Genomic DNA, 13646 nt, shown 5'->3' with positions numbered 1-13646 from the left:
TATCATAAAGACGGGATCAGGGTGTAACAGCTAGTCTGACTCTGTCTAAAGGTAAACAACTCCTCCTACCAGCTCCTCTAAAGCTCACACTATATTGCTACTGTTTCTGTGATATTACTAAAATTAGCCGATAATATCAGCCATGCATATATATCCATTGATATCTGTTGTGTAGTGTTGACTCAGCTCTTCTGAATTATTATTGTTGAAGTTTAAATGTAATTTGATCAGTCAGATTGATGAATGTTGTTGTATTGTTTTAAGATTTAGACTGACACTGTATTCTTCTGATATCAAGATTTTTATTAATCAAACAATAATAATCCATGCATAATATTAACTTTTAACTTATTCCATCCTGATAACGGTCGGTTATTTACAGCCCTTGACTGACATCTCCTTGATCTGCAGAATTAGTTGCTTGCACTGTAAATGTTGATGATAAACTGAAGGGCTAAAATATCATTCATGTAAATGGAAAACGGAAGAATAGATATGGCAATTGATTAAAGGTTCCCTATACGATATCCAGAGCGTTAATATAACAGCAAACAACTGTTGTCTATGTAAAGATATAGAAGAGTAATGTCTACCTGAGCAGAGAATGAAGTCTCTCTCCCTCCATGTGTGTTGTAATCAGAGCTTCTCTGTGCTTTGTTGACATAGCCGGGCCGGCCGCATCTGCTTTTAGTTTATGTTAGTGCATGTGAGCGTGCCCCACTGGCTAGCTCATGCCCGCCGCTCTGCACTGCTCTCATACAGCGGTTATAACTGATAACGCCGTCCCGACTGAGGGCGTCGTCACGGAAGTGTAACGCCCAGTCTTTTCAAAAGCGATAGCTGTGAACGGTGATTGAGAACAGCCTGCCAGGTTAACACCGTTAGCTCTGTCAGCACTGTTAGCGGCGTTAGCTGCGAGCCACCGGCTCAGCCGTCGCCATGTTGAGAGCCGCGTTGAGGCAATAGAAAAGCTCTGAATTTCGTATTGAGCACCTTTAAACAAATGGACATTAAAAAGCACCAATATTTACAATAAAGTACCAGTGATTTGAAGGATCTTTGGGTCTTAATTAAATGTGATAATGAGATTTATGTTTGAGCTCTACCATCGTTACGTTGTGCATCTGTGGCTGTTGTCAGTGTGCGTGTCTGTTAATGTTGTTTGTTACTGAAGGCGACATCTAGATGGAGACAGAGACAGACGTGAGAGGAAGCGTGAGCAGGAAGTGAAGCGGTCTCTGACAGTCGACTGAACTCATACTGAGAGAGGAAGTATACTCATGTTTGATGAGGACCTAACAGGCAAGTGTATTTACAGGACGGTTGGACTGCATGTTGGATTGGATATTGCTGCCTATAAAAAGTATAAAACAAACTTTAGACTAAGCGTGAAAAGAAAAAAACAGGCTGTCAAGACACAGATGCTCTACAGTAGGTAGGTGTTATGTATTTCTGACAAATCAAAATGTTTCAATTTGATGATAAAGCCCCTTTGTTCATATGAGTAAAGAACAGAGCTTCACTGGTGACTGTGATTATGAGTCAGAGGCCGTTCTTTTAATGGTGAACTCTCACGCAAATCAGTTTGATGAAATCTCTCCTCCACCACAGAGCTGTGGGTTTCCCCTGTCAGTGTTTATCTGTTGCCATGGTAATCTGACACTAAATCATGTCATTACATTATCTTTTAGCCAAAACCAGGAAACATAAACAGCCTATTTCGAGGGGTTAACCGACCAATTAAAGGTTTAGTTCACCTAAATTACTAAAAGCATCAAAGTTCAATATTTAGTAGAAATTGTGGATAAAACAATCCCAACTCTAGGTCCAATGACCAGCTGTTTCTGGAGCATTTATCTGCATCACATGGTCTTCATCGCTTCAAACTCGGTTTGTAATTCTTCTCCATGTTCATTTAAAAGTTAAGCATCAAAGTTCATTCTTTTTTTTCGTAACAATTTATTGGGAGTAACATCAGGTGTATAGAAACATACAAATAGAGCACAAATGTAAATGATTGTCCCTCAATATTTTGGTATTTTTCCCTCGAAGCCCCCTCCCATCCAACAAAAAAAGTTCAATTAAATAAAAAGAAAGAAAAGGATTTTTTTTTAATTAAAAGAAAATAAATTAATAATAAATAAAGTTCAGTACAATAGTTCAGTTTTTTTTTCTTTTTTCCAATTCTCCTTGTAAAATAATCTGTTAAACACACACAGAGTCCACACGTGTAAAAGTAAAAGGAGTAAACACATAACAGAATTTACAGTCAGTATGTTGCGTTAGCAAAACTTCAGACCTCAAGCTAGTAGATGAATAGCCAGCTTGGTTACCAAGTAACACATCAACAGTTACACAACAAGTATAATTAAAGAATAAAGAGGAACAATGGCATTTGGGGAGAAGATAAAAGATGACTGTCAATATTTGCTTTGTCACAGATCGGACAAAATGGTGGAAGTAAACATAATAACAACATCTGTGTTCAAAACTAGTGATGTTACGTGCTGGGCAGAGTTTTCGGAGCGTGTGTCGAGTATCGAGGCTTGTATCGTTTTAGACCAATGACGTCATTGATGATGTCCGAAACCTATCTTCCCGGCCATATCGTGTGACTAGATCAGGAAGTGGTTCAGATCTTCACTGGTTGAACCAATGCCACTTTACAGAAGTGAAACAGAACACTAATATTACCCCTCCTGCCATTATTATATTACACTACACTACAATATTATTACTGACCAAAGGATTGGTTTACACACATAAGATGCATTCCTCACAAAATAATTACAGTTTATTATACATGTATGTTATATACTCATAATATACTTACTAGAAATGGACATTGTGTTATATATTATATAGATATAAATGGATTACATGGTAATATATATTTTTTCATTGTTTATAGTCATTCCCAACAGCCTTTACTGGCTCTGAATACAGTATATCAAAGATCACAATGTTAAGATCATATCTGCCTGTATCTGCCATATCTTTGACCACCAGGTGGTTTCGTGCACATGAAGCCTCCAGAAATGAACCCTTTTCCGAACCAATTTGCTGGAACGCTTCATGAAGCTTCAGCTCGACATCACTATTCAAAATTGCATACTACGATATTATTCATTCACAGGCCTACTGAGCTCGTAAAGTTGAGTATGTAGTGCGTTCACACTAGTATGGATTTTGTGTATGTGAGAAATGCCCGGATGTATACTACATTAACAAGAAGTTCTGAGTATGCGGCGTGAGCTTACAGCACATACTCAACTGCCCCACAATGCATTGCATCTGGCCGAAATGCAATGCAGGTTAAAAAGCAGTCAATATGTCACTTTATTAAAGGGGAACACGACCCAAATTTAGAATTCCAATATGTTATTTCTATGGCCTACTAAAGTTCAATCAATATTTGTGAACCTCTCTATCAAAGCCAGAAACCAGAGAAGAAGTCTCAAACTTGTGATGTCATAAAGTGTAAAGTCTGGAGGTGCTCCATAGACAATGAATGGGAGACCCACAGAATGTTTGTTTTCTTTTTTTTTATACCCAAATGAGCTTTATTCTATTGTAGTGTTGTCAGTTGTGAAACAGAAAATGTTCCCCTATACTCAGAACTTCCCTCTGGGTGCTCTCAGTGTCATCTAGAACTTCTCTCCCTATTCATTGTCTATGGAGCAGTTTATACTTGATGACATCACAAGTTTGAGTTTTAGCACTCTAGTTTCTGGATTTGGGAGAGAGTTGCTCATGTTTTCTAATATTTTTGGGACATTCTTAGACCATAGAGATAACATGTATGAATTTTGAAAATGGGCGTAGCTCCCCTTTAAGTTTTAATATGTTTTCAGGCGAGACCAATTATATGGTCAGTTAACGTGTTTGGAAATGTATTGCAATGTTTTCGGAGATGTGACGGAGCAGCTGGCGGGGTGCCTTAAAGCCGGCCCGGCTGGCAGTCAGGTTACATGTCTTTCTTGAGTATACTTCAGAGTCTGCTGATGAAATCATACTTAATCGTTCATTTAGTAGGCAGAAGGCTACATACTCACTGAGTATGTGTTTTAGTATGCGATTTTGAACACAGCCAATGTCCGTTAAACTGCAGCTGCTACGGAAGTTGCTATTGTGACCCCTTAATATGAAGTAATGTCTACCTAAAACCATTTAACGGGTAGCATAATTTAATATAGCGTCTTCTTATTTCCTACCACATTAACTGTCTCGTACCTCAGGTACTTTCGCTCCTATTTTTATATTTCCTTCTATTTAAATTGTTTTTTTTTGTTTCACTTTTGTTTTGCTTTTTGCACCGTGTTGTATCTTGCTTCTTTTTTTTTTTACCGATGCTTCTTGTTTTTTGCACTATCCCCTTTGCTGTTGTACACTGGAAATGTCCCCATTGTGGGATTAATAAAGGAATATCTTATCTTATCTTATCTTATTTGTCAAGGACTTAAAATTTGAACAGTGTTCCTCGAGTGGAAAAACAGACAAACTACCCTGAAAAGTTCTTGAAAAGTTTCTCGATTTCAAGAAAAAGGTCAAGTGGTGCGAAAAGGGATTTTTGAAACCAACCGTCTCTGCGTTAGTCAGCATTCCCGTACACTCTCTGAACTCAATCACACACACCTACACACTGCATGTGTCTCACATGTCAAACAGTACAGCTAAACCTTTTGGCTCCAGCATAAAAACAACCCACCAAAGAACAAGTTTCTCACGTTGCAGCTTGGGAACTTTGTGAACCTCTGGTTTAGAGAAAAACCCTTTAGGGACTCGTTGTACTGCCAATGCAAAGTTAAGAAAGGAAATGCCACGATCCTTCCCAGGAGATAAAGGCCATTTTATACCCCCAAATTTGCAAGGTTAACTGCTCGTGTCGTGTCAGATGTGGGTTCCTGTTTCTGGGGAGAAAAGATATACAAAATGTACACAAAAACAAGAGAGTAAAGTATTGTAGTGAGAGTCATGTTCTGTTTAGAAAGGCCTTGTGGCAGGAAGAGAGAGACAGGAGGATGCAGAAGTGGTGTGAGCTCTTAAAGATAGCCTCGTACTATTTATATAGTTCTGTGCGAGGGCATGGGCTGACTGACAGGGTGACGTGCTGAAGCTTGTAGACCACAGCTCTCTAGCACACCCTCAAAATCCACCAAAGAGCTCGCCACGCCCACAGCACACACTGTCTACACTACCGGGGCCCCAGAAGTCGACCATACTTCTCTTTCTTCTTCCTTGAGCTGCTTTCTGTTCCTCTGCGCCCTTTTTTCATTTTTAGTGTTTTGGTGAACACAGGCAGAGATGGCGGAGCTGGAGGGCCTGGAGTTTGGGAAGTCGGACTTTGTGCTGCTGGATGAGGTGACGATGGAGCAGTTTATGGAGAATCTGAAGCTGAGGTAAGAGGCTTGAAGTACTGTTATAGAGAGGAGGAAGCAGCCGGGTGTCAGAGATGTGAAGGGCGACGCTTCATACATACCTCATACGTGAAGGAAAACTGCACTGTCTTTAATATATATATTCAAATTAGTGTAAAATAAGTAAGATAAAGGTGTATATTAAAGCAGCAGTGGGTACAAATGGAGCAAATGTGATTTAAAAAAGTTTTATAAAACGGTCACTATATCCTCCGGTGCTCCTAACGGCATCTGCATCACAGGCCGGAGGAAAACAACCAATCAGAGCCGAGCTGGAGCCTGACGTCTCTGAGCAGCTGTCAATCACTTGCAAACTCATATCAAACGGTCAAACTAGGCAGCGCTGTTCAAATATTAATCAATATTCTGTTACTGTAAAGCCTATATTTGCGTAAAATGTTTTCAAAAACACCTCGTAGTGTACTGTTTAGCTGTAAAATGAGAAAGTTTGTGACCCCGGCCGGCATGTTGAGTAGAGTTGAGGAAGCACCGCCCACCAGCCGGTGCACACTTTCTCATTTTACAGCTAAACAGTACACTACAAGATGTTTCTGAAAACATTTGAGGAGAGAAATAGGCATTACAGTAGCAGAATATTGATTCATATTTGATCAGCGCTGCCTAGTTTGACCGTTTGATCGGAGTTTGCGAGTGATTGACAGCTGCCTCTGTTGAATGAACAGCCAATAGGAACGCTCTCTCTCTGAAATGACCTCTGATTGGCCAAAGTCTTCCGTTACAGGCTAGATTATTTAAAGCCTGAAAACAGAGCCATGAGGTGCAGAAGTCTCAGAACACTTGAATTACAATATGCTGAAAGGTTATTATTATTATTTTGCCCAATGATGCCAAAAATGTTCTGCCTACTGCCGCTTTAACTGTCCCTGACATTCACAAACTTTTGAATATCTCAAGTAAGATATGACGTAAAGATGAAACATAAAGGGGGGAAAAAGAGACGATCATGAGTCACCTCTACCTTTCCGGCTCACCCTCGGGGTTCAGATATACTTGTGGTTGGTGTGATGTCATCACCACACTACACACTGGCTGTCATGGGAAGCAAATGAAGCACATGGCACTTAACCAGAAACACAGCTACTCACCCAACCTGTTCAAGTGAATAAGTAAATGTAACTGTTCTTTTGTCTTGTGTTGTGACCTTTCTGCTGTTTCTTGGTGTAGTGTTTTGGGATTTTACACTTGTCTCTGAGTGCAGACAGTATCCATTCTCACTTCCTCTGTGTCCATCACAGGGGGCAACATGTCCTCGGTTCAAACTGTGAGAAATCACAGTTTTGCTCGGCAGACATCTGAGGATAAATAATGCATGTCGCTTAGTTTCATCCCACAGCTTGATCAGACTTGTCGGCATGAGTAGCAAGTCTGTGCTGATGTCTGCCTACTTTAATGCTTTGCTCTACTTTTTCATTTCTACCTGTGAGTTCAGGTGTTTGCGTTTCTATTTTTGTTTTCTAGTTTTCCTTTACTTCTATCTCTAAAACTTGTGAAAAGATTTCCGTGAAGGTTGGTGGACAGAGAGGCCTTGGTGGTGATCCTCCACGACCATTACACATTGGTTGCCTTAACTATAAAACTACCAGAGATCAAGACTTGATTGGAAAGTTTAAAATGTTTTCGTTAACAAAACGAAACCTTTTTTAGGTTTTTCCCTTCTAAAGCCCTTCTAAAAACCTTTTCCCACATGACCTGACATAGGTTTCTGTATGATGATATTCTACATACAGTATATCCTTATCCATAGTCAGTGTATTTGTTACTCCCTTAAACAGACATGACTCCGTCTTCCTTTTGGCAACTTTATTCTTCCCAGTTCTGTTGAAGTTATCTTTACACGAAGCAATCAGAACCGCACGCACACATCCGTAAACAAACACGTTCGCTCATCTCTACTGCGCTGCCTGATAACATCATAACCCTCTGAACTATGACCTCGTGGTAATAACATTGCTCTGACTGATGACATCACATCACTCTGAACTGACTTCTCGGGAATAACATAAATTAGATAATATATATAACATTTGCAAAATCGAAATACAGTGAGATTAGAGTATATTTCTCTTAGAGAACTTAACTCTATTCCAGGTCAATAAAATCTAAATTATAAAATATTTCTAGGTCGCAACATATTACCTATAGTAATTCAGATGGTGGTCAGCATGCTCCCAGTTTGAAGAAGCAGACAGGGAGCTAAGCAATGTAGTGCTGTGGACGCCACGATAGTTTTCATCCAAAAGTTGCACAAACAAACTAACCGATCGACGCAGCGGCAACTCCCATGTTCTGCGAGGTAAAATTACTGTTTTTGTGAATGGAGTCTGGTGGCTTTGAAGACCGATGTAGCGCGGCTTTAGTTCCCCATCGGACAGGGCTGTCTGACAGCGAGGTAAAGCGGTGAAAATATTCTAAATATAGCGTACACTTAAACTGATATTGATTTTTCTTTAGGCGGCTAAGATACATCTTTTTGCTCCACAGCCCCTTCTGACGGTGAATTGAAGCCGTTTTATCGCTCTCTTCAAAGCCACCAGACTCCATTCACAAAAACAGTCATTTTACCTCCCAGAACGCGGAACTATACATACAACCCCATTTAAAAAAAATCCGAACTAACTCTTTCAGTTATTTCCAAACTTAACGTTGACTCAGCTAGTGCTAGCGTTTACATTATTCATAACCTTATCGATTCGATTACTTTGATAACCTACAGTATGTCACTGCTTTATGCTAACGACTGAGTGGGCGTTTCAATTTGAAAAACACAGGATAGAACGCAGATGGACCCGCCCTTTGAGTGGTAGAACTGATACCTTTAATGTAATATAACAACAATAACAGTTTGTGAAAATGGCAACACAGGATTTATGCTCTTTGAGTTGCTTCTAGCTCACATCAGCTGTAGTCTCACATCGGCCAGCTGTTACTTGATTGGTCAGTAGTAGTAGTCATTGCCAGGAAGAAGACCGGGCACTTCTCTATTTGTTTTGGCACCAAACCCAGCTGTTACTCAGAGGGAACCTAAAATGTACTGTGCCAGTGTATTTTAACCATTTTTTAAAAAAATACATAAAATATATTTTTAAAAAAAACGTCTCAGTGACCGTGCAGTCATAATCATCTATAGCTGTGTCTCAGTTCAGGGGCGGGATCCTCCAGGACTTCTACAGAGGCTGTGAACCTCAACTCTATAGGCTGAAATAGCTTTTGCTTTCCAAATGACAAAGTGTAGCTTCCCACAGACCAAAACTAACGGTGCTTTCAGGTTCTTCTAGCCAGCTCAAACTATAAAAAAAAAAAAAGTATAAATGAGGACAGTGGCCTTGCTGTAAATGGCCAACTATGAGTAAATACCATATCCAGACTATGGTAAATACCATTGGGGAAACTACACAATTAGAATTGGGACATTTCCACTGGTGGGCAAAGTATTAAAATATTTCTTTACTTTAGTAGAACGTTAAAATTCCTGCATTAACAATATCAAAAGTAAAAGTACAGAGGTGATGTAAAAGTGATGTTTAAGTGCTCATGAAAAATGGCCTCTTACAGAGTGTTTATTCTAGGTTAACATGTAAACGCCAACTACTTAAAGGTCCCATATTGTAAAAAGTGAGATTTTCTTTTCTTTTATATTATAAAGCAGGTTTAAGTGCTTTATAAATACTGTTAGACTATCAAAACGCTCAATATACAGAGGAATACACACAGACCGTATTCAGAAATTTTGCGTTTGAAACAAGCCGTTAGGATTTCTGTCCACTTGTGATGTCACAAATATACAATATTTACACCATTACACGGTTTCAAACGTAAACATTCTAAATGTGTCCCAGTTTATTTACTGTTGCAGTGTATGTTTATGACATCAGCTGACAGGAAGTAAACATGGACCCAAGCTGTTGCCTAGCAACGCAATTCCGTTGAAATTTGCTAAAACGGAGCGTTTCAGAAAGAGGGTGAATACAGGTATATTCAGGCAGACAGTATGAGGAAAATAAAGTTTTTTTGAACATTACAATATGTAAACATGTTCTAATAGAAACACGAAGTACAAGTAGGAACCTGAAACTGAGCACGATATGAGACCTTTAACATACATCTGCAAAGTAACTTTCACTCATTTGATGGAGTAAAACGTATAACGTTTCCTTCTTAAATGTAGTGCAGTAAATGTATTAAGTTGCACAAAGTGAATATAAAAATTATATTAAAAAGCAGCTGAAAATTGTAGCTACTTATGTAAACTGGACATTTAATAAGTAATAAATTACTTATAGGTTTATGTCTTGCTTTTATTATGTATATTGTTAATCCAGTTATATTGACGTATTATCAGTGACTGTTAAATACTCTTTGGTCACATGATGTTTCCCAACTTTACTGGCACATGAATGATCCAGTAAACAGCTGACCAGTACATTGGTTGTGCCCTCCAAATTCAGGATTAAGAAGCTCCATGATTCAGCCTTTTGTCCTGTTATGATGAATTTGGTCTACAAATGTGAACCTCAGAGGATCGGCCCCTGAATTGAGACAGAGCTGACCAGTCACAAACCCCCTTTAACAAAAAAAAGTTTAAAATAAAAGTATGTCTTGTGACACGTCAGTTTTACCTCTCCCAGCTCAACAAAGCTACACGAGGTTACACAAGGCTGTGACGCCCTTGAACCACAAAGTTTCATTTCCTGCTCTCAGTGTACACACTTGTGTCACTTCCCGTCAGGAAGTTACGTATGACATAAAAGGTGCATGGTCTTTTATGGAACTTCTAACTCAAGGTTGTTTTTTTTCATGGGTGGTGTGAAAATGTCATGAAGCTAAACGCCTCTTTGTCTCTTAACTGAATGATAGAATAAATTAAATATCCTACATTTGTACACACAGCATCTTTATTTTTTATGCATCTATATGATACCTGTACATGTTTGTGAAGTATGACATCTTTTTCTTTTGTTTGAACAGGTTTGAGAAGGGCCGTATCTACACCTACATTGGAGAAGTAGTCGTCTCCGTTAACCCGTACCGACAGATGGACATTTACGGCACAGATACCATTGATGCGTACCGAGGCCGGGAGCTGTATGAAAACCCTCCTCACCTGTACGCAGTGTCTGATGCTGCCTACAAGGCCATGAAGAGACGGGCCAAAGATACCTGCATCGTCATATCAGGTCTGTCACTTTCACACTTTTAGCATCACCTCATGAGCCACAGGTATGCAAACTGTGAACTGTCTGCGGTGTATGAACAGTTTTCAATGCAGGACTACTAACCACACTTTAAATTCAAACCTGATTGCAGACAACAAACTCTTGATTCTCTTGTTTGTGGACTGATTCCATTATATGTGTGAAAACAAAACTGCTAGATGGATAAAAAAAACAAACAGACAAACTTGCTATTCTTGGATCATTACCGCTGTTAATCATCAGGTTTGGCCTGCGTGTGGCGCCAGATGAAAAGATATATGTTGTTACCCAAAGACCCTTACCAAAAATACGTTTATTCAAGTGTGCTATTAGTATACTTCTTTTAAACTTAAAATAAGAGAGTATACTTTCAGTTGACCTTTTTATGTACTTATCAGAGATATACTTAACAAACGTATACTTTAGTATACTTGGCACATACTGACAAGTATACAGAAAAGTCTAAGTATACTTGGCTTATACTGAAAAGTGTACAGAAAAGTCTAAGTATACTTGGCTTATACTGACAAGTATACAGAAAAGTCTAAGTATACTTGGCTCATACTGACAAGTATACAGAAAAGTCTAAGTATACTTGGCTTATACTGACAAGTGTACAGAAAAGTCTATGTATACTTGGCTCATACTGACAAGTATACAGAAAAGTCTAAGTATACTTGGCTTATACTGACAAGTGTACAGAAAAGTCTAAGTATACTTGGCTTATACTGACAAGTATACAGAAAAGTCTATAAAAGTATATTTGGCTTGTAGGCCTACTTGTACTTAATATTTTGATCGAGATATACTTAAGTAAAGTAAGTATTAAGTAATTAAGTATTCTTGCCAGGCCTACAGAAAGGTATATTTGACTAGCAACCAAAAATGATAAAAATCATCAAATTTAAGATATTTCCAGTCTTCTTCTTGGTCAAAGCACACCAGTAACTCTGCCTGTGTTGATGCTGCTTGTAACTGTACTAACATACTATTATTTGTCTCTATGTTTATTCTATGATCATACAGTAGGCTACAATATATTCATATGCATGTCTGCATCCTCATTCATTATGCATCATATGTTAATCGGATTCAAGTACTCAACAGCTCAGATACCACCTTCACAGTCTTCCACTCCACAAGGAATCAAACCTGTGCAAGGTTATGAGGTTCATTTTTCCAACACAGGGTTGCACAATGAAACATAAGTTGTAGCTCGTTCACGCTGCACATACATAGAACATATACAGATATTTGCATTAGAATAGAATACATTGAAATGAGATAAAATAATATTTACGGTTACTTATATACAAATCCTTATATACATAGAGAGACTTTGGTTTAGTGGTTTGCATAACAGAAAGTTCCATGTCATTTATTTATGGTGGAGGATGAGGAGGAGGAGTCTCTCAGCCTGAGGAAAGAAGCTGCTCTGTAGTCTGGTGGTACTTCTGTATCGCTTGCCAGACGGCAGCAGGGTGAACATGCTGTTGCTGGGGTGGGTATTGTCTTTTAGTTTCCTTTGGGGCTCTGCACAGGCACCTTGCCTTTATCACTGATGCTCGGTAGATGGGTTCCAGTGATGTTCTGGAGTGCCCTCCTGTCCTGGGCCATGCACATCCCATACCAGTTTTTCAGTGTTTCTAGTCAGAATGCTTTCTATCTATTGATCCTCTGTAAAAGTTAACAAGAACTTAGCAGGGGAATTTTGCTTTCTTACGTTTCCTAAAGAAATACATCTGTTCCTGATTAAAGAGACATGGCGTAATTATTATTATATTATGCAACTGTACTGGGGTTGCACAATTAAAGGTCCCATATCGAGCTCATTTTCAGGTTCATACTTGTACTTTGTGTTTCTACTAGAACATGTTTACATGCTGTCATGTTAAAAAAAAACTTTATTTTCCTCATACTGTCGGCCTGAATAAACCTGTATTTACCCTCTGTCTGAAACGCTCCGTTTTAGCGCATTTTGATGGAATTGCAACGGAATTGCAACAGAATTGCGTTGCTAGGCAACAGCTTGGGTCCATATGTACTTCCTGTCAGCTGATGTCGTTCACATACACTGCAACCAGGAATAAACTGGGACACATTTAGAATGTTTACGTTTAAAATTGTGTAAAGAATCTAAATATTGTATATTTGCGACATCACAAATGGGCAGAAATCCTGACGGCTTGTTTCAAATGCAGAGTTTCTGAATACCGGCTGTGTGTATTTCCCTGTGGATGGAGTGTTTCGATACTTTCACAGTATTTAGATAGGACTTAAGCCTGCTTTATAATAAAAAAACATGAAAATCTCACTTTTTTATAATATGGGACCTTTAATAAAAATTTGATCGAAATCACAATACAGTATGGTCTGCTGCAAAATATGTGTCAAAATACCGTTTTGAATTAAATATTGTGGTTCTGTAGAGATGTCCTGGCCTACACATCATATTCTACAGACTAATGAAAACATCTTTCTTTGGTACAGAATGATCAAAAATCACACCATAATCATTTTTATATGTTTTTCAATGAAAATGAGAATAGTGATGTAAAAATGATCATTCCCTCTAATATCGCATTTAAAATATCAGTCAAAATAATCGCAATTAGATATTTTTTAAATCATTCAGCCCTAAGCTGTCCTGATCTGTTCATCAGTGTTGTGAAAGCTGTGTGTGTTTTTGTATTTCAGGTGAAAGTGGGGCAGGAAAAACAGAAGCTAGTAAATACATCATGCAGTACATCGCAGCCATCACAAACCCAGGCCAGAGGGCGGAGGTCGAGAGGTGAGTGATGCTTATATATATATATATATGAAAGGTAATATAATAGAACTATAAGGTCATTCAGGCAGTGCTGTAAACTGAAATGTAGATCCAGACAGGTTTGATCCTCAAATCCAACACAAATAAATAATTACATCATGAGAATATGATGTTACCATAAATCATCTCACTTTCTTCTTTCCCATTTCCTCCTCCATGACGGCTGTTTCTCACACGTTTCCTTCA

The 13646-nt window shown here is 38.7% G+C and overlaps 1 protein-coding gene across 2 annotated transcripts in view; it reads left to right on the top strand.

The window, feature by feature from the left end:
• Positions 1 to 5129: 5129 nt before the first annotated feature.
• The window catches only part of myo1g (myosin IG), a 55744-nt gene continuing 47227 nt past the window's right edge, over positions 5130 to 13646 (top strand). The window contains exons 1-3 of one of the 2 annotated variants that reach the window (XR_012590649.1): positions 5130 to 5399; positions 10404 to 10612; positions 13328 to 13421. Coding sequence is in view for 1 of the 2 variants with exons in the window: in XM_074613513.1 (XP_074469614.1) it covers positions 5305 to 5399; positions 10404 to 10612; positions 13328 to 13421 (398 nt within the window). In the remaining variant the exon portion in view is untranslated. The remainder of the gene's footprint in view (positions 5400 to 10403; positions 10613 to 13327; positions 13422 to 13646) is intronic. The other variant, XM_074613513.1, reaches the window with a different exon arrangement.

The sequence above is a fragment of the Sebastes fasciatus genome, chromosome 17, assembly GCF_043250625.1.
Source record: "Sebastes fasciatus isolate fSebFas1 chromosome 17, fSebFas1.pri, whole genome shotgun sequence".
Lineage (NCBI taxonomy): Eukaryota > Metazoa > Chordata > Actinopteri > Perciformes > Sebastidae > Sebastes > Sebastes fasciatus.
Note: the sequence above shows the minus strand (reverse complement) of the source record. Positions and strands in the feature narration are given on the sequence as shown.